Source organism: Bos indicus x Bos taurus, chromosome 9 (assembly GCF_003369695.1).
Source record: "Bos indicus x Bos taurus breed Angus x Brahman F1 hybrid chromosome 9, Bos_hybrid_MaternalHap_v2.0, whole genome shotgun sequence".
In the NCBI taxonomy this organism is placed as follows: domain Eukaryota; kingdom Metazoa; phylum Chordata; class Mammalia; order Artiodactyla; family Bovidae; genus Bos; species Bos indicus x Bos taurus.
In genome coordinates this window covers 40,855,434-40,879,918 of record NC_040084.1, presented here as the reverse complement: position 1 = coordinate 40,879,918, position 24,485 = coordinate 40,855,434, and the positions used below count along the sequence as shown (strand labels likewise).

The window sequence follows — 24,485 nt, the reverse complement described above, 5'->3', positions numbered from 1 at the left end:
AGATGTTTTCTGGAACTTCCTTGCTTTCTCCATAATCCAACAAATGTTGGCAAATTAAACTGTTGTGTGATTTTCTCCTGTTAATCTCATTATCAATTGAATTCTTGGACCAGCCAAAAGAACCTAGAACGGTAAAGGAAAATTTCTTCCTTCCTGACAGGATACTAGTGACCACATTTCTCAGATGTTATTCATAAAGCACATTATGATTCTTGGGTCCTAGGGGCTTGAGGAGTCCTATGGAAATGACAATCAAAACAGCACTCTGGACAACACAGTCAGTGGGCAGCAATGGAACGGAGGCCAGAAGCTGGGATGTCTCTAAACTAGTTTCCTCTCATGTAAGATGAGGACTAAATAAATTCCAAGTTCTCTTCTAGGTCTATCAAAAATAGCAATAGCCACAATCAGCCTATTGTTAAGGTCAGCTAGGCCTTTCCTTTCTGTTCCATAGCACAGCCTGGTGGTTGACAATATGGACTTTGAAATAAGACAGCCAAGGTTAAAATCCTGCTTCTGTCACTGCTAGCTGTGTGACCCTGGACAGGTTAATTCACCTCTCTGTAAAATACCTACCTCAAAGATGAATCCTGAGGTCTCTATGAAACAGTGTGTGTCTGCCACAGAGTGTAGTAACACTAGGTCATTGTGCAAATGTTTGTTATTATACTTTCATACATGTGTGTACTCCTTTATCTGTGTTTTCTTTTGGCCACTGTTAAGTGGTGTGAATGATGTGAGGAAACACTCACAGAAGCAGAACGATCATTTTCAAGCAGAAAGATCATTTTCAAGCAGAAAGATCATTTTCAAAGGTCAAGATAGTTTAGGTTTTCTAGGAAAAAGGCTGGACTTGTGACTTCCATGGTGGCTCAGATGGTAAAGCATCTGCCTACAATGCAGGAGACCTGGGTTCAATCCCTGGGTCAGGAAGATCTTCTGGAGAAGGCAATGGCACCCCACTCCAGTACTCTTGCCTGGAAAATCCCATGGACGGAGGAGCCTGGTAGGCTACAGTCCATGGGGTCGCAAAGAGTCGGACATGACTGAGCGACTTCACTCACTCACCCCCTCCCTGCCCATACCTGCGGCCTGGGCCCTAACAGTGGGACTGGAGTCCTCCCCCAAGCCCAGATCCAAAGAGAAAGAGTGTCAAGAGCACCCAAGGGCCCTATTTTGATCAATCACCCTGAGTGATTCTGTATCTCCCACTATCCTCTACAGACTCCCTGGGGTTTTCTGTTTCTCCCTTTCCCCTCTGCCTCCATATGCCTCCAGCCTAGACAAACATCTTTTAAATCCTTCTCCACGTTAACATGTCCAATCAAGCTGCCATCTGTGTCCTCTAAGACCTGCGCATTTACAAAGGAGGGCAAGAGTCAGGCAGGAGGCACATGGGGAGAACCCTAATTACCAGGATAGGAATGCAGCAGGAATGAAAGAGAAGCCTCTTTTTCAGGAAGCAGAGGTAGAAGTTACTTGCAGGTCTCAGCCCCCATCTGTCCCCTTCTGCAGTGATGGGAGGGGGTTTGCTCAGGACTTTCTACATGTTGTCTGTTGAAGAACAAATGCACAACCTAAAAGTTGTGATTAAGTTTTATTTGGAGAGCTTACTAGAATTTTTGCTGAAAAAAATCATGTAGTTGAACATCATAAGATTACTGCTAATCACAAAAAAACAAATTAATGATTTTAGTGTTTCTCTATGGACGGGAAGATGCAAGACTCTTATTAATAACTGAGTAGTCTTTCATTTTATGTATATACATATACACCACATCTTCTTTATCCACTCATCTTTTGATGAGCACTTAGATTGCCTTCATGTCTTGGCTGTTGTAAATACTGCTGCTATGCTATCTTTTCAAATTATAGTTTTCTCTGCGTATATGCCCAGGAGTGGAATTGCTGGATCATATGGCAACTATTTTTAGCTTTTCAAGGATCCTCCATACTGTTTCCCATAGTGTCTGTACCAATTTACATTCCCATCAATAGTGTAAGAGGGTTCCCTTTTCTCCATACCCTCTCCAGCATTTATTATTTGTAGACTTTTTGATGGTGGCCATTCTGACTAGTATAATACCTCAGTGTAATTTTGATTTGTATTTCTCTGATAATTAACAATGTTGAGTATCTTTTCATGTATTTGTTGGTCATCTATGTATCTTCTTTGGAGAAATGTCTATTTAGGTCTTCTGCCCATTTTTTTATTGGGTTGGTTTTTTTGTCATTGAGTATATGAGCTGTTTGTATATTTTGGAAATTAAGCCCTTCCTTATCAATCATATCATTTGCAAATATTTTCTCTCCATTTGTAGGTTGTCTGTTTTATGGTTTCTTTTGCTATGCAAAAACTTAAAAGTTTGACTAGGTTCTATTGGTTTATTTCTATTGCCTTGGAAGACTGACCTAAGAAAACATTGCTACAATTTCAGAGAATGTTTGACTGTTCTCTTCTGGGAGTTTTATGGTGTCATGTCTTATATTTAAGTCTTTAAGCCATTTTATTGTGTATGGTGTGAGGGAATGTTCTAACAACTTCACTGATTTACATGTAGTTGTCCAGCTCTCCCCACCACCACTTGCTGAAAAGACTCTCTTTTCTCCAATGTATATTCTTGCCTCCTTTGTCAAAGATTAACTGATCGTGGATGTGTGAGTCTATTTCTGGGCTCTCTATTCTGTTCCACTGACTCATGCGGGCTTGATGAAGGTTTGTTTCTTGAGGACTGATTTCTCTCTGCATCTCTGGGCCCTGAGCATGCTGGGAGCAGACAGGAAGTAGAGCCCCTTGGGAAGCAAGATGTCTGTCACCTCTGTAGCTTCCATCCTCTGTTCAAGCTCACATGGCAGGAGTGGGGAATGGAGAGGAGACTGGGCTGACTCAGGTCATGTGACCAATTTTGAAGAAATCACTGAAGCCAGAGACTGAGATGCCTGGTGGTCTTAGGCCCAGATCACATGTTCTCCTGGAGCTGAGGGGAAGGTCAGCTCACTCTCTCCTCCTCTTCACAGTAACTGATTTATTCTTAATTGAAGTATTATAGATTTACAGTATCATATTAGCTTCAGATATACAACATAATGATTCAGTATTTTTATAATTATACTTTTTAAAAAGTTGTTATAAAAAAATAAAAGTTGTTATATAATACAGCAACTATTTTAAATCTTCATGGTCTCTGCAGACACTGTCCTCCTCCTCCCCTATCAGATGGGAACTCCCTCTACTTCTTGTCCCCAGCCTACCTAAACCTAAACTCAGCTGCTTCTCCTTCCTTCCTGTTAAAATAGAAAAGGTGTTCCTTTTCCTCCCTGGGATAATCACTGTGATCAGCATCCCATGGGCTTCTATCATCTCAGGGGCCTTGAGCTAATCTTTGTCTGCTTCCTGTCTATACATTCATATTTCCCACCCATCTATCCTGATCTTGCAATGAACAATGACTTGTTGAGCATGTATGTGCCATCAGCATAAAATCCACCATAAAATCTGATCAATTGCTTGAGCCAGAAATCTGAAAGCTATTCTTCCTTACCCTGCATACCCAACTAATTACCAAGTCCTATTAATGTGAATATCTCAGTCTGCCTACTTCTACCCACAGGTCCAAGTAACCCATCATCTCTTTCACTTGGTCATAGACACACAGGCAAAAGACACTATCCATGTTTTGACATCTTCACTCAAAACTGATGAAGCTGAATCAGATACCCACTTTAAGCTCTAAAATTTTATGAATTAAACCTAGACCTGTACATTGCAACTAGAGATATAATTTAACATTTTTCACATTACAGGCCTTATATCCCAAGCTCACTACTCCCTAAGTTCTGCTTCCACGTCATCCAGATACACCCAGCAACACCTTTTAAAGACTCAACTCACGGGCAGCAAAATAACAAGGATTCAAAGGCCAAAGACTGTAAGTAATGATAAACTTGATTATATGAAACAATGAAAAATGTAAATATGAAATCATGGTTTAGGGTCACTTCAAAGTTACATTAAAAAATTGTGCATCAAGATCTTATCTCAATGGTTGGATCTTAGAAAATAATATTCTGGGTTTCTCACTAAGGGAATTTGTCCATGAATTATTGCTGAATTAACATGTTCCTGCAGGAAGGAGGGTCTAGGGTTTCCTATTCTGCCATCTTGATGGCATTCACTCCTCAATAATAAAATTCTAATGTTGAAACAAGCCCAAAAGCACTTACTCAATTACAATTCAGTAAATGGGTGTGAAAGTCAGTACAACACCTGGACATGTTCTTTTTTCTCAATCATCTACAGTGATTAACTAGCAGTGCCACAGCCTTTGCATCCCTGGCAGAGCAAAAATAATTGAAGTCAGCCTTAAAACACGTGAGAAATGCTTGGAATACAGATTAGGTTGAAGTATAGCACATATTTGAAGAATTTTTTTTAACTGTTTCACCTCTTAGTTTATTGTAAGACACCATTTGAATCCCCTTTCACCACCTTCTCTATGCTATTTTAATAAGTATTACACTCTTTGTTCCACTGTTTTTCAGAATCCCCTTCAGAGAGGTATATATATCTAATCAACACACTTAATAATTCCTTTCCTCTTACCTTGAGAAAAGTTAAGAGGAAAAAATACAATCAATCATTCTGTCAGAAAATATGCCATCCTAAGGCCTCTTTTGAAGCCAATGGTCTAGTTTTTGGACCAAAAGTTTGTTGCAGTATTTCGACATACAGTTAAAGGGAGACACACAGAGAGGGAAGAAGCAGGTCAGGAACATACCCAACTGAGAACCTTGACCAAGTAGGGCTACATTATCAATGCCTGCCTTGTGCTTGACCCACCGATCTCTGTGCAGTCATCTTTCACCAAAAGGTGACGTTCTACTACATGTCTATCTGCTTCTGCAAAAGCCCTTTCCAAAAGGAAGCGATGTTCTGTTGACCTGTGTGGGACCACAATGGCTTTTAAGCTTTACTCTATCCCCACTTCACTCCCCAAAGCAAACGTTCCTTATGGGGCAGGTTGCTGATCACAACTCTTATGGTTGAGAAAGCTGCTAAGGAGCTAAGTACATCAGCGGGGATGCACTAGGTTTCAGATTTAGAAGGTTATGGTCTAAGACCAATTGTTGGCTACATTACTCTATTAAATAAATAAACTGTAATAAATAAGTGAGTGTCTTATGGGCCCATTGGCTTGTGTATAGTAGAGACCAAGGCAAAAAGCCTGAGGTCCAGGAAAGCCACAGAATCATCTGGCACCTCTTCAAATCTAAGGTCTGACTTCTTAAACAAGGTTTATGAGACAAGTCAGATAAATACAGACTGGGAGGAATTTATTGAAGGCTGAAATATAAGACCACCACTGATTTTCTTTTAAAAGTAGCACTGCACTAACATAAATGATAAAACATTAAGGAATTTATTGATTTCTCCAAATATGAGATATCTTTCCTTCCTTAGCTGGACATGGCTTTCCATTAATGGGTTCATCCCTGACTAGTTCCCTTTAAAAACAAGAGGCAAAATATGTATGACAAGGCACACTAAATGGTCTAACCCAGACTGAACCAATGATCTTGGTCTCAGTAGTAACAGTCACTTGTAATGATGCTATAATAATTATTCATCATCTTTTAAAAAGGCTCTAATACCTAATAATTATTTTGCAGGTACCTATTAAACACACAAAAAGAACTGACCATGTCTTCCTACCCAACGTGGCAGATGCTGTTCAACTTCCAGCTTTTCAAGTTTAAACGGCTCCATCCAGAACCCCATTTAGACCTGATTGGTAATCATATAGACTTTTTTCAAGTTTTATTTCTATGAATATTTGAATGAATAAAAATGATTCTAAATTCCATTAAGCCTTTTATCTCAGTTTTACCGTATGTGAGGATAGTATGGAAAGACTGAGATGACTGGATGTTGAATGTCCCAAGTGAAGCAGGATTTGACCCTAAATTGTAACAGTTGATTTGCATTTCTACATCCTAGGCCTTGCCTCTGGTCAACCAGCAGCCTCTTAATATGGGTTCTAGAGTTACTGATTAGGTGGGAGAGCCAAGAGAGAGGGCACTGCTGGCCAGATAGTATTTATTAACAAGTGAAAAACCAGGTCAGAGACTAATCTAAGTAAATTTCAAAGCACTTATTTCTATTTGTTTCACTTAAGAACACCATTCTCTCAAGGCTTTTTATTCTTCCTACAAACAGCAAAACCCTCTTCAGATTTTTGTAAAATCCTAATCCAAGTCTTTGAGACAGGAAAATTTATCTTGGGTAAAGGAATAAACATCAACAGATAAATGGAACAGAAGAGACCAGAAAAACATATTTACAGACATAAACTTCTATATTAAATATCTAAATGCACATGCAAATTTATTTCTGAAACAAAATAAAAAACAAAAGGAAGGTTGATGACTGAGATCAAAACTAAAAAATCAGCCATGACCAGGTAAGATACCACTTAAGTTTCTGAGGTCCAAATTCACTCTTCATTGTCTTCTATCAAGTAATGAATCTGGACCCTGCTAACATGTCTTCTTTACTACCAGGCAGGATGTTAAGCTTTGTCAGTAGAGGGTGCTAGAGGAAGAAGGGTTTCTCTTGGGTTCTGGGCTCCTCACCTAGGCAGGCACCTGCTGCTTTTGCAGTGCTGAACTCCAGTGGTGCATGCAGTTTCTTGGTGGAGTGCCACTGGGACAGCACCTCCTGTGAAGGGGTCCCCCCGCCGCCCCACTACCCCCCCTTCACAGCTTCAGTGAACCCCTCTGCCATTCAGCCTTGGCCACACCTTTTCCAATGAAGTGTGGATATAAGCTCAGGAGGGTAGTGACGCACAAGGGTAGTGATGAAATAACAAGTGGTAATAGTAAGCGGAAGGACAAAGAAAACATTCTGGTATCTGCTGGTAGGAAATGGAAGGCAATCTCAGTGTGTGAAAATTTTCAAAGTGGAAACCCTGGGTGCAGGTGTCCACTTCTGTTTGCTCTAGAGAAACATTCACACATATAAGCAAGGTGGCAGGTACCAAGACATTCTTTAGAAAACAGTAAAATCTACAAATTACAAACAACCTAATTGTTCTTCAGTAGGTAGATACTTACAAAAGTCATACTATACATACCAACAGAGAATTTAAGAATTTGGCATAGCTAATGAGTGAAAAAAAATTTGCAGGATAATAATAAAATAAAAATCCACATCATGTATTTTCTAAGGGTATATTTAGTTGTGTGTATATAAATACTGAGGGGGAGAGTTTACCACCAAACCAGTTCTAATAATTATCTCTGGAAAGTGGAGAAGGACAAAGACGGGAAAGAGGCTGGGATTATCAAAGCAGACTTTACCTGTAATAGTTTAAGAAGAAGAAGAAAAAACAGAATATGTATTTGTTAAATAATTAAAAATGAAGACTTTAAAAGTACTATCTTGAACTTTTACTTCTGGCCAAGATAAAGTAAGAGACTGGATATACCAAGAAACAAATGAAAAACTAGGCAAAACACATTAAACAGTGGTTTTCAACACACCGGACTTCAGCCAAAGAACAGTGATCCTTGAAAAAAAGGAAACCACCAACCCAGCTTACTGCCTTGAATTTCTAAGCCATGATGCAGGAAGGCAACACCTAGGCAGAAATCAGTGGACTTCCCTGAGTTGAGATGGAGCTGAGAGTTAAGGGAGGTGAAAGCAGATAGAGTTCCCAGGGCAGAGAACCAGGGAGGGGAGAACTACACAAAGGAGAACTCCAGAGACCTGCAGAAGGTACCCCTCAGGTATTCAACAATGTACTGGTCAGGACACGTACACGAGCAAACTATCCAAGGCTGGGGAAAGGTTTAGAGGAAATAGTACTTGGAACGCACACAAGGCCAGGAGTAGAGGCTGTTTCCACTAACCCAGACCAGAAAGCCTCTTAATCCAGGGAGCACTGGGTAGATAATTAGCCAATGCAGAACTGGGGAACAATTAATCCTAGAACAAATGTTCTGCTCTCTTAACAAAGCTTAAAAAGCAAGATCTGAAAGGAGCCAACTGCTGTCAAGAAATTTAACTATGTCCCAGAACAAAAATAACCAGCACCCGACAAGTTAAAATTTACATCTGGTATGCAATAAGAAACTACCAAGCATACAAAGCAACGGGAAAGTTATGACTTATAGTGAGAAAAAAATCAATAGAAACTGACCCAGATGTTAAAAATTGATACATGTTCAAAACGTAAAGCTGGAATATGTGGAAATATGAAAAACACCCAAACTGAACTTTTAAAAATGAAGACATCTGAAGTGAAAAGACTCCAGGTAAGATTAACAATAGATTAAACACAGTAGAAGAAAGTATTAGTGAATTTAAAGACGGTAATAATCTGACATGAAGTAGAAAAAAAAACCAAAACAGTGCATGGGTAAATTTTAAGTCACCTTCTAGCAGCCTCTGTGGAACTGAAGTCCCCAGCACAGAGAATGGGAAGGACAGAAAAAGATACCTGAAAAAATAATAGCTGAAAGTTTTCCAAATCTGATGAAAAACCACAAATCCAAGACACGCAACAAACCTCAGCCACAAGAAACAAAACAGCATCAGTTCAGTTCAGCTCAGTCGTGTCTGACTCATTGCAACCCCATGGACTGCAGCATGCCAGGCTTCCCTGTTCATCACCAACTCCTGGAGCTTGCTCAATCTCATGTCCATGGAGTAGGTGATGTCATCCCACCATCTCCAACCATCTCATCCTCTGTCGGCCCCTTCTCCTGACTTCAACCTTTCCCAGCATCAGGGTCTTTTCGAATGAGTCAGTTCTTCCCATCAGGTGGACAAAGTATTGGAGTTTCAGCTTCAGCATCAGTCCTCCCAATGAATATTCAGGACTGATTTCCTTTAGGATGGACTGGTTTGATCTTGCAGTCCAAAGGACTCTCAAGAGTCTTCTCCAACACCACAGTTCAAAAATCAATTCTTCAGCCCTCAGCTTTACAGTCCAACTCTCACATCCATACATGACTACTAGAGAAACCATAGCTTTGACCAAACAGACTACAGCATAGCACATTACAATCAAAATGCTCAAAACAAGTGATAAGGAGAAAAATCTTGTAAAAGCAAGAGGAAAAAAAAGACACGTACTGAGGAACAAAAGATAAAGATGAGATTTCTCATAGGACACAATGCATGTGAGATGCTGGATCATCATTATTAAAGGACTAAAAGCAAAAATGTCAACCTAGAACTCTATCCAATGAAATCATTCAAAAACGAAAGCACACAAAAACTGTAAGAACTCATAACCAGTATCTGTACCAACAAAACTAGAAATGTTGAAGGTTAAAAGACATCCTTTAGGCAGAAGGTGAATACCAGCAGCAACATGGTACCTACACAAATGAAGGAAGAGCACAGGCATAGTAACTACACGGGTAATACACAGGACATCAATCATTAAAACAGTAACAAAAAACAAAACACCCCATCTACTGTGAACACCATGCTCATCAAAGTAACAGTTTGTCTTTAGCAATGTTCTAGGGGTCTTCAATCCACTCTTCTGGGCTTTAAGGCTGATAGAAGAGTGTTTATTCTCTCTTCTTTAGTCCAAGTTCTGCAATTTCATATAGAATGTAATTTTGCCCCAAACATGGGCCTACAGAATCAGATTTCACATACCAGCATGTGGCTTGGTACTAAATATTTATACCAAAGACTCTGAATAGAAACCCAATTTTACTTTACATGCAATCTGAATGAGGCAGAAAGTCGCAAACAAGCTTTCAGATATCTAACAGCAGATGGTATTCTCATAAATACTTGGTAAACTAGCACCTAAGTAGATGATTTCTATTTGAGGAAGATCAACTTTTTTGTCAATAGCAAGGCAAACCAAGTCCTCCCTCCAACTATCCTTTCTAAGGCTCTGTTCTCCACCGGTAAAAACATCCCTTAGCTACTATCTGCTGGTCTCGAGGAGCAATGAAACACTGAGTAGACAAGCCATTCCCAACAAGACTAAGGTAAATTCACTAGCATTAAATTCCATAGTCAAAATATACACACACACTTCAGTTAATAAAAAAAAAGCAGATTAACCCAATAAACATGTAGATTTATTTTAGATTGGTTTGGTACATGATACAGATTGGTTTTGCAGTTTTTAATGAACTGAAATAGAAATTTCTAAATACAGCAGTGTCTGCCTGTGCAACAATTATCCATAAGGTAAGATATGGGATTTTAATAGAACTACAATCTGCATGAACAAATCAGGTGAAAAATCTGAAAATGTTTCTGTATACTTTCTGGATTAAAAAAAAAAAAAAAACCAAATCATTAATGGCTCAAGATACTAAACTGCTCAAGAGGGGAAAAGGCTGTGAGTTCACTTTAAGAGCTCTTCTTGTAAAATCTAATTCCATATTATGATTCTGTTAGAGCAGTATTCAAAACTACAGAAGATGAGAGGCTTCGTCAGCTACATTTTCACAGAAATAGCTATAGCGTTAACATTAATGTGTGGCAAGGTATTCGTATCTAAGTAAATGACAATTACACCATTGTAGCTAATTTTTACCCCTTTGGGAGAATGGAAATTCTGTGTATTTTCAACTGAATTTTGTACTTAAAGCAATTACTAAAAGCTAACAGCCATGGCACCATAATAAAAATTTTTGTGAGGTACCTAGAATATCACTACTGAGAGAAACACAAAAATGTGAGGTAAGCCTACCTTTTCCCAAAAACCTTTGAAGCCAGAGATTTTAAACAATTAAGGCACTTGAAAACATTAGGTATATGTACAAATGTGCAAGTAAAACAAACTTTAGCTGTACCAGCAAGTAACAAAGAAACAGTAAATCTTCACTTTAAGAACCTTTAATTATCTAAATATAAGGAATTCTGGCTTATGAAATGGACCAAAGCAACTTGTCTTGTACTATAAAATATTGAAAACCAGTACTAAAATCGGCCCCTACAGGCTAAAGAAACTAAAACAAAACATCTTAATGACCTAGAAAAGCAAAAGTTCATTTTAAACTGATTTAAGCCCCTGAACTAATCCAATGTGTCAAAGGCAGGGAAGAAATATCCCTCAACCTGAAAAAAAACTAGTGCTTCATGAGGAAACTAAAAAATAAAAAGTACACATGCTTTTCCTACAACAGGAATTGAAACTAAGAAGAAAGCCTGGGAGAGGAGAAACAAAAAGTTCAATCTGTTTATCCAGGGCAATTATCAATAAAAATTTAGTCATCTGATCAACTAAATTTTTTCTGAAATTATACTGCTCACATTTGCTATTTCAAAACTTAAAATGACTGTCTCATTTAAAGAGTTAGTAAATGATTGTAAAACAACTTATTTCTTCCTTGTCTTATAGAAGTTACTTTTCAAAAAAGCTCAGTGGAAATCTTTTTAAGGTACAACAGTGTTAGGATACTTTTTTGAAGTACAAAGGAAAACACAATTAAATCAACTTTATCTTTATACTTTTTAACAGCCGTAAGAAAAACGGTGGGAGGTCCAATAGATGAAGGCTTTCGACTCTGTAGAACATCATTTAAGTCACTCAGGCTTGAAATAAAGTAGCTAAGTTTTCAATTAAATACTAATAGTATGGTATCTAAAAGCAGGTTTACTACTGCTCACATCAACAGTTACATCCTCAAACCAACTTTTCCCTTCATTAACGTAAAAGAACAAATCACCAACATTTTTAAGTTACAGTCTACCTTTCAGTCTGTCTTTTAAGGCACTGTTCTTTATTTCTCAATGATATAAGGTGCTTTACAAGTATGAACAATAACCTGCTATACTTTTCATGTTGTGTATCCTCTCATTTCTTTAAATCTGGAATGTAATTCCCTGTGTGGCATCTTTTTTTCTAATGTAGAAAAAAATAACTGTTATCAAGCACAAAATTTTACTCTAAGGGTACTAAATTTATAAATTTATTCCACTTTTGAAACGATAGCCAAAAATCCACCTGACTGATGCTCATTTGGCACATTCTTCTCAATTCTGGTCACTAAACTACATCCTGAGTTAGGATGAAAATAATGCAGCTTTCAGGCTTAAAATGATTACATTTAAATTGCCAAAAGAGTCATGAGGTTGTCTGCGCAGGACAATGTTTTCCATCACTTAAAGTTACATTTGGCATGTCAAGCAGAGAGAACACAATCCCACAGCAGCAGCCATGTAAAATGAAAGACAGCCACAAGGACTCATGCAGCGTACTTTAAATAGGCCCGTTGAGCAAAGTGACTGAACTGATTCTTCTTCAAGGGTGATGCTCCTATATGCATCCTTTGAAAAATTAAAGATCCTAGAATAGCGTCTTCCATGTGGGACATCTTGAAAGATAATATTTTGGTTTCAGTGAGTTACACGCCAGTCCTTGTTAATTTAGTGGGTCTCTTTACAGAGTGTGGTAGTTTCGTTCTTTAGATTTGCAGAATTTATAGAGAAAGAAAATTACAGCCTGCACACCCAAGACAAGGACAATTCCTCCAATGAAACTGGCTGCATCAAAGGTAGACTTCCGCGTAGGTTGTATAGTTGGAGATAGAGTGGTATTAGTTGTACCTGGTTAAATGAGATAAAAGAAATAACAATACTTAGTAAGATACTCAGGAAGTCTCATGATCCTCTATGATAATTTCAAGACTCATCTGAGGCTTTTTGTCATGTGTTTCTATAAAGTATTTCCTCTTGTGTCAACAGCTTCCTAATTGAGGAAGACAATCATTTATCAATCCCACTCTTCATTCTATCCAACATCAAGTGGTCAATGGTGCTAATATAATTTCAAATATGAAAAGGAAAATTTATTCTCTTGGCACATTATGCCCTGTGAACATATTAAGCACTTTTAAAATTTGCAGTTTCTTCAGACTACATATCTTAGTTAATTGCTAGAGTAAATATTAATATGTGTTTAAAATTCATACTTTGCATTTTTCTAAATTTATAAAAGGTAAATGAAAATTTGATTACAGGTTTTCAAATTACAAAAATAATCTTAATAAAGCCAAAAAAATTCACAGAACCAAAATTTTCAGTATTACCTAGAAGTAAAAAGGATGGCTATATTATCTTCAAATTGACACAGTCTAATACAGCACACAACCAATCTCCAACAGTAATCAGTGTTTAATTTTTAAGTTATAAGAAATTAGATTTTACCTACCGATTGTACTAAAAGGGTTTTAGAAAACCGTTACTATTTAATTCTAACATTTCACGCCAAATGTGATTACAATTTTAAAATGTTTTAGAGGACTCTCAGCAAACCTATCCTTATTGCTTTAACAGCCTACTACCTTGGTCTTCCAAATCTAAGAGATGAATTTCAGTTCCTAACTATTTAAGAATAAAATTGGGACATGATAACAAATAGTAAAAGCTAACACTGCACACACATCCTATCTCACTTAGTTTTAAAACCCACAATTACCTGATGTAGTAGCTGTGGTGGAAGTTGTAGTAGTGGAAGGCAGAGTTGTGGTTTTAGCTGGAATGCAAATGAAATGTATTAAAAACTTAAATTTCTCAATTATCTAGCATCTATCTTTTAAAAACATAACTACCACTTCAACATGCTTCCAGTTGTTTTTTTTAACAGAATAAAGGCCAAATCTCAGTTAATGGTTTACTAACATATCTGCACATTCAGAACATTAGCTTTGAAGTGTATTCTAAAACATTAAGCAATCATCAAGTTGTATCTATGTTAGCATCTATGTACATATATAAAAATTTATATATACACCTGGATACAGTTTGCAAAAAAAACACATAGGTGGGCAAGAATTTAGGTGAGGGAACTATTGGTTCTTTCTCAATAATCCTGCTTCTAAGACAAAACCCATTAACTTAGTAAGTTATGGTAAGAAACGAATACAATTCAGTATTTCTTAAAGTAGATATCAAGATTTATCTTCTTCATTTCAGGGGTTTGGCAAACTTCTTAACGAGGCAGACAATAAACACTTTAGACTTTGTGCACGGTGTAATACACAAGCAGCCAAAGACAAGGAGCAGATGAATCCACATGGCTGTGTTCCAAAATTTTTATTTATAAGAACAGGTGCCCTAAGGCCCTAATTTCCCTCATCTAAATGATGTTAAGAGCCCAAGGGTAAGCTCTCCTCTACTGTAGCACATGAGTTCAAACAATTATCTTCTGGTGTCTCTAAAGAAATGCACACTCATGGGAAGAATAAGTTTGAATGTAAATACATTTTAGGAACTACAGCACTATGTTAAAAGAGACTTCAGACAGTATCAATACTACCAATAAACATTAGTAAACACTATGATATGTGCACACACTTATTTGTACTCCTTTCTCTGTCATTGTAAGCACTGTGGTCCCACTCTTGGTTGGACAGTTAGGTCATCTTTCATTTCTCCAAGCTATGAACATCTCACAGGGAAATATGTGATCTCCTCTCTGATAGGATGGATTCTTATACAGATTTCCTAGATTAGAGGGTATGGTTATTTTAAGACTCATAATCTGTTCAAAGTTTTCCTTACTTGTACCTTTTGTGAAACCACAAAAAAATGTACTTTATAAATTAAACATGTATCAAGTCCTTTACAATACTAAAATACTATTACTAATTTTGTCTGACAACACTGGGAGAAAAAATTCGCAAATTTGCCATTTGTGTCTCACTATTCGGGCACCGCACTCCAGTACTCTTGCCTGGAAAATCCCATGTACGGAGGAGCCTGGTGGGCTGCAGTCCATGGGGTCACTAAGAGTTGGACACGACTGGGCGACTTCCTTTCACTTTTCACTTTCATGCATTGGAGAAGGAAATGGCAACCCACTCCAGTACTGTTGCCTGGAGAATCCCAGGGACGGGGGAGCCTGGTGGGCTGCCGTCTATGGGGTCACACAGAGTCGGACACGACTGAAGCGACTTAGTAGTAGTAGTATTCACCCTCTGAACATGGCAAAAAAAATTATTTTTTAATTTGCATTGGTTTCAATCTCTGAAGCACTAGAAGCCTACTACATAATCAATGAAGACAGGGCTATGAGGTTTAATTTTTAGATACTTGTAGAAGTTGCCCTCATTTTTAAAAACAGTTCTCTAGAATTATCACAACGGAATACCCATCTGTGTTCAATCTTGCCTCTTTCCAAAAGCCTCTCTACACAGAATAAGTTATTATAATGCAAATCTCATCATATGATCTACATGGTTTAAACATGCCAGCAAGGCATACAATGGCACTTCTCAGTCTGGCTCTTGACCTGTTGATTGTCGTGCTTGTTCTCATCTTATTACTGGATACTCCAAATGCAATTCCCTGACTTTATTATATTACACTCTTTCACCTCTCCTTCACATGTGCTGTCTGCCCTGCTCTACTTGGGAAGTTCCCCTCTTATTTTACCAGGTAACTTCAAGACTCAGACTGTCAACATCTCCAGGAAGTTGTCACCACATATTACTCAACACACACACCTTCCCACAAATACCCCAACACACTGTGCTTTCTGACCTTTCATAGTTCCTACAAGAGACAAAATACTATCTTACTTCTGTTCCTATGTCCCTATCTTCTAACCTAGTACTTGTCCTGGAGTAGATGTTTTTATTTACTCTATTAAACTGGTAAAAAATTTATACAAGGAGATAATATTTAATGCTGTTGAAGTGAAGTGACAGTCACTCAGTTGTGTTCGACTCCTTTGCAACCCCATGGACTGTACAGTCCATGGAATTCTCCAGGCCAGAATACTGGAGTGGGTAGCTGTTCCCTTCTCCAGGGATCTTCTCAACCCAGGGCTCAAAGCCAGGTATCCTGCATTGCAGGCGGATTCTTTACCAGTTGAGCCACCAGGGAATGCTGTTGAAGGTGTGGTTTAAAAACTTTCCGGTTTCTGGAAAGCAAACAGTATTAAGAGCCTTAAGATTATCATATCCTCTGACCCAGAATGCTGTTTGAATCAATCCTACCAGAGCTGACAGCAAGTATTTTCCTGTAAGATATTCACTGCACAGAGAATGAAAGATGACCTATCCAACTAAGAGTAGATGAGTAAAGTGCATACAACTACATGTGCAGTACGAAGGCAATTCAAATGTGCATGGGCATGTCAACCAATTTCCTAATAAGTGTATTTATTAGGAATCTATAGATATAAATATAGTTAGTTCTGAAAGAACTGAAGACATTTTGGTGTACCTATGGATGACAAGAATTAATTTCCTTTAGGCTTCTGTATTTCCTTAAGAGTTCCACAAAATCCACAAAACGCAGTTTTCAGACTCAATGTACAAAACTACAACAAATCTGTTCAGATTCAATGAACGTGAAACACTACAGTTATCCGTCTGTCACAAACAGTACATATTAATGTAATTATTGCAGTCCAAGACTAAATGTCTACTCATTTTTAAAATTAAACTAATGATTTTTAGGTATTAATTACTAAAGTTACTCATCAACAAAAGTTTAAAAAACCCTCAAAGGAGGAGGAAAAGAGTCAATTATCTTGTATTACCTGTAGAATTGGTTGGCGTTGGTGTGGTAGTGGGCACTATTTAAAAAACAAACATGTAAGTCAAAGCTGTCTAAAATATCATAATCAAAGCTGCTAAAATATCATAGTCTATAACACTATTTCCCAACCTGCAGTCATTTGAGTACTTTTACAATTTTTTCATTTTAGTACCACCTATGGAGGAGACAGACAGTTGCTGTCCCAACATCGGTCCTCCATTCTTTAGAAACAGCACCAATTTTTAGTGACACCCTCCCCTGCAAAAACATTTCTTAGTCTCCCCTGCAGCTAGGTAGCCATGTGTAACTGCTAGAAAGCATCCGTAAGGTAGACACAGGTCTCTCACTTTCCTTTCCTCTTCCTGTTGGCAGAAAAACCATTCTGATGGCTGGAACATGAGCATTCACCTTGGACAATAAGGGCAAAGCCATTTCTGAGGAATGACACAGTAAAAGCATAGAAAGAGCCTGGGACTCTAATGATTGCAGATGCTACTCTAGCCTGCTAGCTCCACTCAAGCCCAGATTTCCTTTACATGAGAGCCAAATTAATCTTATCAATTAAACCACTTTAATTTGGAGTTTTGTGTCCTTGATGGCCAAATGAATAGAATTATTCAATTTTTCCTTAACATATTTTAAAATTTTATACTCTTATTTCTAAGCAATATTATCATATAATTAAATACTAAAACTATTCATTCATTTACTACCTAAACCATATTATGGACTGTATGTAGGGTATAACTGATCTCAATCTAAGGAAAGTTTCAGTTAGAAAGTTCAAGTTGGGGTGAGGGAAGGGAAGGGGAAATGACTACTGAAACTAGTTACAGGTAGACTTGAAGGTTATTTACTCTAGAAAAATCTTTTATTCTATTTAATTATTAATATACCAAATTAGGAATTTGACTTTCCCATTAATTTATAATCTTTTTAGAAAAACCAGCTTTCATCCAGGAATTTTAACTATTTCCTGGGCAAAGATGAAAGGTTAAACCATCAAGTTTCTCAAACTAAAATACAGAAAACGGATGAATAAAGCAGGGATTCATTTAATCACAGCAAAAACTAAGCTGACTGTGATAATCACCAGTACCATAATAAAGAAAGTGACAGAACAATGTTGTTCAAGCCTGTAAAATGCAGCAAATAGAGAGGGTCTAAAATTCAGTGAGTATCTGGAAGAGGTTAAAGAAAAATAAAGTAGAGGAACAGATATCTGTACTTACAGCATTCCACATTATGTACCACCCAACGACTAAATCAAGCTTCAATGCAATGAGTATGAATATGCTATTAAGATCCAAATTTCTTGCAAGATAGAATTATGGAAATGCTTCAAACCAAATATTGAAATAAGGTTTCCTAAGGCAATGATCTTCCTCATCTCCTCTTCTCAGATACCAAAGTGAACACTTACCAGAACAGAATCCTGTGGTGTTCACCACCTTGCAATCACCAGCTGTTGAATTATCTGAACAGTAGCTTTTACCTGTTATGGGAAGTGAGGGTGGTGTGGGATGAAGGAAAGAAGAATATCAATTACTCACTTATGTTATCTCTGACTTTGTTACTATGCTCCAGAGTTCCTCCCCAAAATAGAACTCAAGTACAAACTCTCTAGAAGTTCACAAATACTCCATTATTATCTTTTCCCCATTGTTTTAAATACTACACAGGATCTCTCCAAACATCCTTCTAAAATCCACATGAATATACTGAACAGATAAGTCAGAAACACACAGACCTCAGAACTGTGGTATAACGAAGGTTGCTAGAATTCACAAGAGGGCTGAGTCAGTAGGGAGAAGTGCTTAGAAACTAATAAAGGCTTAGTAAACATGGGAGGTGCTCCAGAGCAGCAGCTCTGTTCCAGACCTCTGCTTTAGTCTTCTACACTTTCTAAAACTGCTTTCCTGGATGGGAAGATGTGTAGCAAGAGTAAGAGAAAGTTTTCCCCAACATATTCAATGGTAAGGCATCCAATCTCCAGAACTTGCCGATCCTGTCATACAAGAGGGGAGGGGCACACTCTTAAATTCCATTTTATGACCTAAAGAAAAGTGACCCTTATATAACAAAAAAGTTAATTCAATTCAAACTTAGGCTAATTCCTTATTTTTAAGAGGTTCTTAAACTTTCTTACATACTGATATAATTTCCAGAACTCTTAAATTTTTCAATGAAGAATAACAAAGTTTAATACCATGTAGCTTTGGATTTTTCTTTATATAAAAAGGAAACCTGAGAGATTATTTTACCAATAAGAAAAAATTCAACCATCTTATATTTGCAGAAGATAAATATGGTTCAAACATTTTTCAGGGCAACAGTTTTCAGGGGAAAATCCCTTAACTTTCTTTCATGGCTAATTTCAGTGTACTAGTACACTTAACCTAACCACAAAGGTCTAAAATTTCTCTTCCTTTTAAAGGTATTGAGCCTTAACTATCAAGCCTAAGAAATTAAAGGGGGGAGCATGGGAGACATGGGAGACAAGCATGGGAGACAACAAAAGATTTTAGGGGGAATATTAAGCAACTGATATTTTAAAGGAAAAGTATTCGATTTGCAAAACAAACAGTGCCCACCATCCTAAATGTTTTACATTTCCAAATGTTCAAGAATACCTTGCAGCAATTTTTTAAAATGTTAGAACAAAACAATATAGCATTCTCAAAATTAAAGCAAACCCAAAGATCTTACCTTTACATTCTATCCAAAAGCAGGTAGCATTACCATCAACACAGGAAACACAACTGTTTCGGCTTCCACAGATATCTAGGGGTGGGAGTTAAAATACATAAAATCCATCAATCGGTAGCTCATTCCGAGTCTGTACTACTTATCTTTGTTAAACAGCAGCAAGCACTGCATACACTACCAGACTTACTTTTTCACAGAAATGGCAAAACTTTATAACTCATTCACAGAGGAATGGATACAAATGTGCTACACAAGAGAATATTATTCAGCCATTAAAAAAAAAGAAATCCTGTTATACACTAAAACATGGATGAACCTTGAGGACATTATGATGAATAAAATTACCTGGTCACAGAAGGACAAACACTGCACGACTCTACTCACATTAAGTATCTAAAATAGTCAAAGTCTGAAGCAGAATGTAAAATGGTGGTTGTCAGGGGCTGGGAGAGGGGAAAATGTTTGCTGTTCAATGAGTACAAAGTTTCAAACAAGATGAAAACTTCTGGAGATCTGTGCTTCTAGTTTATTATGGTACAGTACACTTACAAATCTATTACGAGGGCTTCCCTGTTGGTCCAGTGGTTTGGAATCCGCTTTGCAATGCTGGGGTTACTGATCCCATCCCTGATCAGGGAAGACCCCACACGCCTCAGGGCAACTAAGCCCCTGTATCAGAAGGGCACACCTAGAGTCTGTGCTCTGAAACAAGACAAGCCACCCCACCGAGAGAGGTCACCTCTGCAGGAGGAAACTAGAAAAAGCTGGCACCTAGCAACAAAGACGACCCAGCATAGTCAAAAATAAAGAACAAAAATATCTTCTTTTTAAAAGCTATTAAGAGGGTAGATCTTATGTATTTTTAAACCAGACACATAAAAAACCCCACAAAACTATAAAGCGGTTTACTAAAAAATTCTTTCCAATCATTATAAAAGACTTATGAAACCAGAAGGCAACTCAAGAGAAAGGGGGAACAAAGCACAAGCTAGTGTTAACACTCAATACTTCATGGTGCCTATCTAAACAACCCCTTGTGCACAGCAAAAATTTCAGATGCTCAGTTTCTTGAGGCATTTTTAAAAAAGAAAAAAATTGGAAAAAAGGCTGTTAGAAGGCCAACACTACACACAGGGAAATCACCGCCCCCAAACACCAGATGTGAAATGGAATTTTTAATAGTAATAAAGATTTATTATAGGTTGAACCCAAGCTCCGATGATGTCTACTCTGAAAAACCTGAGATCATAAACACAAATGATCCAAGCTTTCCAGGGTTTTCCATGAGAGGATAAGAGACAACTCACCTGGAAGGGGCTACATTCACAAAATTTAACAAGTTAGCATGGTCTTTGTCAATAACTTAAGCCAAACAGCTCTGAGACAGAACACTGAAGAAGGCTACATACAATTCAGTGTCTGGACTATGGAACTGGGCTCTACACTTTCCTAGAAGCTAGGTGCCTCCAAAAATATTCTCATTTGCTTTCCCCCTGCCTAAAAAAAGAGTTCTGCAAAGAGGAATTGCATTTCAATATTTATCAGAAATTGGAACAAATACAGTACTTTTTTAGGGGTAGGAGGAGAGTTGCAAAGTAAGTTCGTTCAGAGGTTTGTATACACCTGAAAAACGCTAGTTTAAAATCTTTTGTGCTTGTAATGAATGCTTGGTTAGCATAGCGTGTGTTACTTACAATGAACTAAACTGCTGCCTTTCAGACTGCAGTGTATCCAACCACCACTTAACAGAAGAGACTAATCATCTCCTTTGCACTCATTTCAAAATACACAAATACAATTAACGTATCTCCAAACCTCTCTTCAAACACACACACACACCCTACCAAAAAAAAAAAAAAAATTCTAGGAGGAAAGTACCAAAAGAGCACAAAACAAATTCTGCTCTATCATCTTGGAAATAGTGAGGTTAGAATCTCCAGTACTGTACTGCATTCCTCATTAAAAGATGTTTACAATCTTTCATTATATGTTTTATTTAAACCCCTATAAAACACAAAAACTAGAGAAGATATTTTCAAATAGATCGGCCTGGAAAAAAATTCTTACACTGCAGCAATTCTTAGGTCAATATGTTACTCCTTACCCAGTATTAACTAGGATAACCCATCAAACTGGACTCTTAAGTTTTAAATATCTAGGGAGGGCCTTCACTTTATTAACTCAAATTTATCTCCCCCTCCGTTGCGCGTGTTGTCATGACATTGATTTTTCTGCTGTAAGACTCTCAGCGTACGTTTCAACCAGTCCCCAAATGGAGTCAGAGCTTAACGAAAGGTCCCGATCGGGTTCTGAAAAATCGATTGACCTGGGTTCCAATGTCAGCTTCACAATCTCTAAACACAGGATTCTAGTGGAATTACTTTATCTCCATCCAGCTCCTAGGTTTCACCACTTATCTTCCAGTTTAGCCTAAATTACTAAGAGATATACGCGAAACACCGGGTACACAAATAGGTACTTTTCCTCCTTTGCACACAGCACCGAGTATAAAGTTTTAATTAATTAAATGCTCAAACTTCAGATATATCCTGCAAAATCTATGTAATTAAGTCCCAAGCGACTAATTTTTTCAGACCCAGGACTGAGACACCAGCGCGGATTTTTGTCTCCCACCTCTCTTTCCTTCTTTCGCCAACTTCGGGAGAAACCTCCCTTCGAAAAGACGACCTGGGTTGCCCGGGTGGACACAAACGACTAACCTCGGGGAGAGGGAGTTGGGTCTCATCGCTAACTTTGGAGGCGGTCGCCTCGCCCCCCAATCAACCTCACTGCCGCCACCGCAGAAGGAAGCCACGTCCCCTCTTCAGAGCCTCACGTGAGGCTGGGGATTACTAGGCGCTTTTATACAACACCTCGGCGCCGAACACTGTGGGGTCGCAAACAACCCTACGCCCTCCGAGGCTCCCCCAACCCTTCCAACCAGGGCACTCCGCAACCGCGGCCACCTCGGCCCGGCCCCAGCCGGACTCGGACGGGCCGCCATGTTGCCGGACCGCGGCCCGCCCCGGCCCCGCGCACCACACGCAGGGACGGCCGCTCGGCCCGACTGGCGGGCGGGCGAGCGCAGAAAGCCCGTTGGGCCGGCGCCCACCTGGTGCTGGAGTGGTGACCGGCAGCGGCGAGAGAGTCGTCGGTGACACCGGGACTGTCGTGGTGGTGGGCGGTGGAGACGAGGCTGTAGTCACGTTCGGGGCCAGGGTGGTGTTCCCAGCCGCTGTGATTACGCAGAGCGCGGCCAGGCAGCCGACGGCCAAAAGCAGCGGGCGAGACAGCCCAGACATCGCGTCCTCCGCGCTGGCGCTAGAGCGAAAGCTGGGACAACCTGGCTGCGTCCGTCCCTCTGTCCACTGCAGCGTCGCCTCCGAGACTCCACTCCCCCAGCGGGATCGCGCCGGCGTCACTTGAGGGCGGCGTGCGAAGGCGGGGCGCCGGCAATACCAAGTGGAATCCTCTGGGAGGAGGGGGATGGAGGAACCGAGAGGAAACCGAGGAAAGGTTTTCTCTCAGGCGACTGTATTGGCCAATCGAAGAAACTGGCCAGATACAGGAAACTCTTTTCTTTGCCCTCAGGTTGCCACACAGGGCGCTGCCGGGCTTTTCTCGTTCCTGCAATAGAGAAGGATCCCACCTCGACTCAGATGGAACAACCTACATGATGTGGCGACGGCGTCCTCGCGAAAGACTTGCTAGGCCCCATGTGACCTCTGGGGCGGCGCCTTCCCGGACGGATTCGAGCTGGGCGGAAGTTGTTTCCGAGCGTTTCGGTTAGAACCCCGGCAAGAGTTAAGTTTTTACCGTCCTCCGGCGTTCCCAGCATGCTTGCATAGGTATCCTTCGTAGGACCCGCGCATTTCCCCGTGAAAGTCGATTTCGCTGAAAGTAACCTTGTGTTTGGACACCCCAGGGAGATGGAGACCCCACGCATTTAAGGAATTTGTGCTCCGCCGCCCATGTAGTGAGAGCGGCTGAAACACCGAAAGCAGTCTGCTGGTGCCGCGCTCCGTCTACTCTGCCACGCTTTCCCACCCTGACTTATCTTGGGGATTTCAGCCAGCGGTAGAAACAGCTAGTCAGTGCCACCTTTGTAGTCGAAGAATCAAAGACAGTATGGGTTGGAGATTGATCCGGTCTGTTCCCACTCCCACTTCACAGGTGAAAACACCGAGACTCAAGAGACTTGACCCAAAGGCGCAGTTGCTTAGCCTCAGGACTGTGTTTCAAAATCCCTATCACGGCTCAGCCTTTTAGTGAGATGAGCGCCATCTGATGTCCAGTCTCACAAAAATATTTACAAGTGCAGCCATGCTTAATATCAAGTGGTTAAAGTTCGGTCATAAAAGCTGTATTTAACTCTTATTTTCAACTATTTGTATTTATCATCTAATTTTAATTACAAACATTAACCCTTTAAAATAATAGGACATCAGTTGCTTTTTTTGAGATCTGCTTTGCTATGCAAACCCCAAAAAAGACTGTATATATGCACCTTTAAAAAAAATCTAAACTTGAAGTCTTTCCTAACCCAACCCTAAAATCCAATCAGTACCCTCATGACTATGAACATTTGTTCCATCAACTACGCTAGTTGGAGATTTGCTTGGATGTAAACAAAAAACTCGGTTTTTGACTGATCCAACCAATGGCAAGAAGTGTCAGTACAGCCAAGTAAGTGAGGTCTCATCCGTCTTCAAACAAAAAAAGGTATCTTCTCTCAGGATATCCCTCACACGGTGTTTATTTAGCGCATAACCTGACTCTAGAGCAAATGAAGGCTACTAGTCAACCGTTATTATTTTTAAGGTTAAAAATATAAATTCTCTTTTCTTCGGATAGCTCGATGGAGTGTCTTGTTTACCTCACTGTGGAGGCCATTGTTTTACAAGTTGCCATCTCGGTGTTTACCCCTTGTCCTCAAATTTTTGTTAGTGTTTTTAGGGGGACATTTTACTTTCTTGAATTAAGACTAGAAAAGCATCACCAGTTTTTTTTCTTTTTAATTTTTTTTTACATGGCATCTGTTGAGCTAGATCAAGAACTTCAAAAGTTTTTTTCACCCTTTCAGATCAAGGACTGGGATCTAAAATACAGGATTTTTAAAAATTGAAATCTAGTTGATTTACTGTGTTGTGCTTTTTCACTGATCAAAGTGATTCAGTTATACATATATACGTATATATCTGTTTTTAATTCTTTTCCATTATAGTTTGTTACAAGATATTCT

General features: G+C 39.1%; 2 protein-coding genes across 3 annotated transcripts in view; one reads left to right on the top strand and one right to left on the bottom strand.

The window, feature by feature from the left end:
- The window catches only part of LOC113898267, a 175,953-nt gene extending 170,089 nt beyond the window's left edge, over positions 1-5,864 (top strand). The window contains exons 45-46 of the mRNA XM_027551255.1: positions 3,805-3,929; positions 5,671-5,864. Coding sequence (XP_027407056.1) covers positions 3,805-3,929; positions 5,671-5,757 — 212 coding nt within the window. The 3' untranslated portion in view covers positions 5,758-5,864. The remainder of the gene's footprint in view (positions 1-3,804; positions 3,930-5,670) is intronic.
- Positions 5,865-10,091: 4,227 nt separating this feature from the next.
- Positions 10,092-22,658, bottom strand: CD164 (CD164 molecule). 2 transcript variants are annotated; one of them, XM_027551253.1, is made up of 6 exons: positions 22,356-22,658; positions 19,244-19,318; positions 17,958-18,029; positions 16,536-16,571; positions 13,464-13,520; positions 10,092-12,592 (listed from the first exon to the last, which is right to left on the bottom strand). In XM_027551253.1, the coding sequence occupies exons 1-6, from the start codon at positions 22,543-22,545 to the stop codon at positions 12,426-12,428; spliced, it is 597 nt and encodes a 198-aa protein (XP_027407054.1). In that variant the 5' UTR covers positions 22,546-22,658; the 3' UTR covers positions 10,092-12,425. The 2 variants fall into 2 exon arrangements, with proteins under 2 accessions (XP_027407054.1, XP_027407055.1); XM_027551254.1 differs by lacking the exon at positions 16,536-16,571 and having other exon boundaries at positions 22,356-22,653.
- Between the last annotated feature and the right edge of the window lie 1,827 nt (positions 22,659-24,485).

Excerpts from the sequence above, each read along its gene's own strand:
- CD164 (XM_027551253.1), bottom strand. The coding sequence starts at position 22,545 with ATGTCTGGGCTGTCTCGCCCGCTGCTTTTGGCCGTCGGCTGCCTGGCC. Across the intron at positions 13,521-16,535 it reads AACGCCAACCAATTCTACAG|CTAAAACCACAACTCTGCCT; the intron begins GTAATACAAGAT and ends TTTGCATTCCAG. Across the intron at positions 12,593-13,463 it reads CACCACAGCTACTACATCAG|GTACAACTAATACCACTCTA; the intron begins GTAATTGTGGGT and ends TCATTTAACCAG.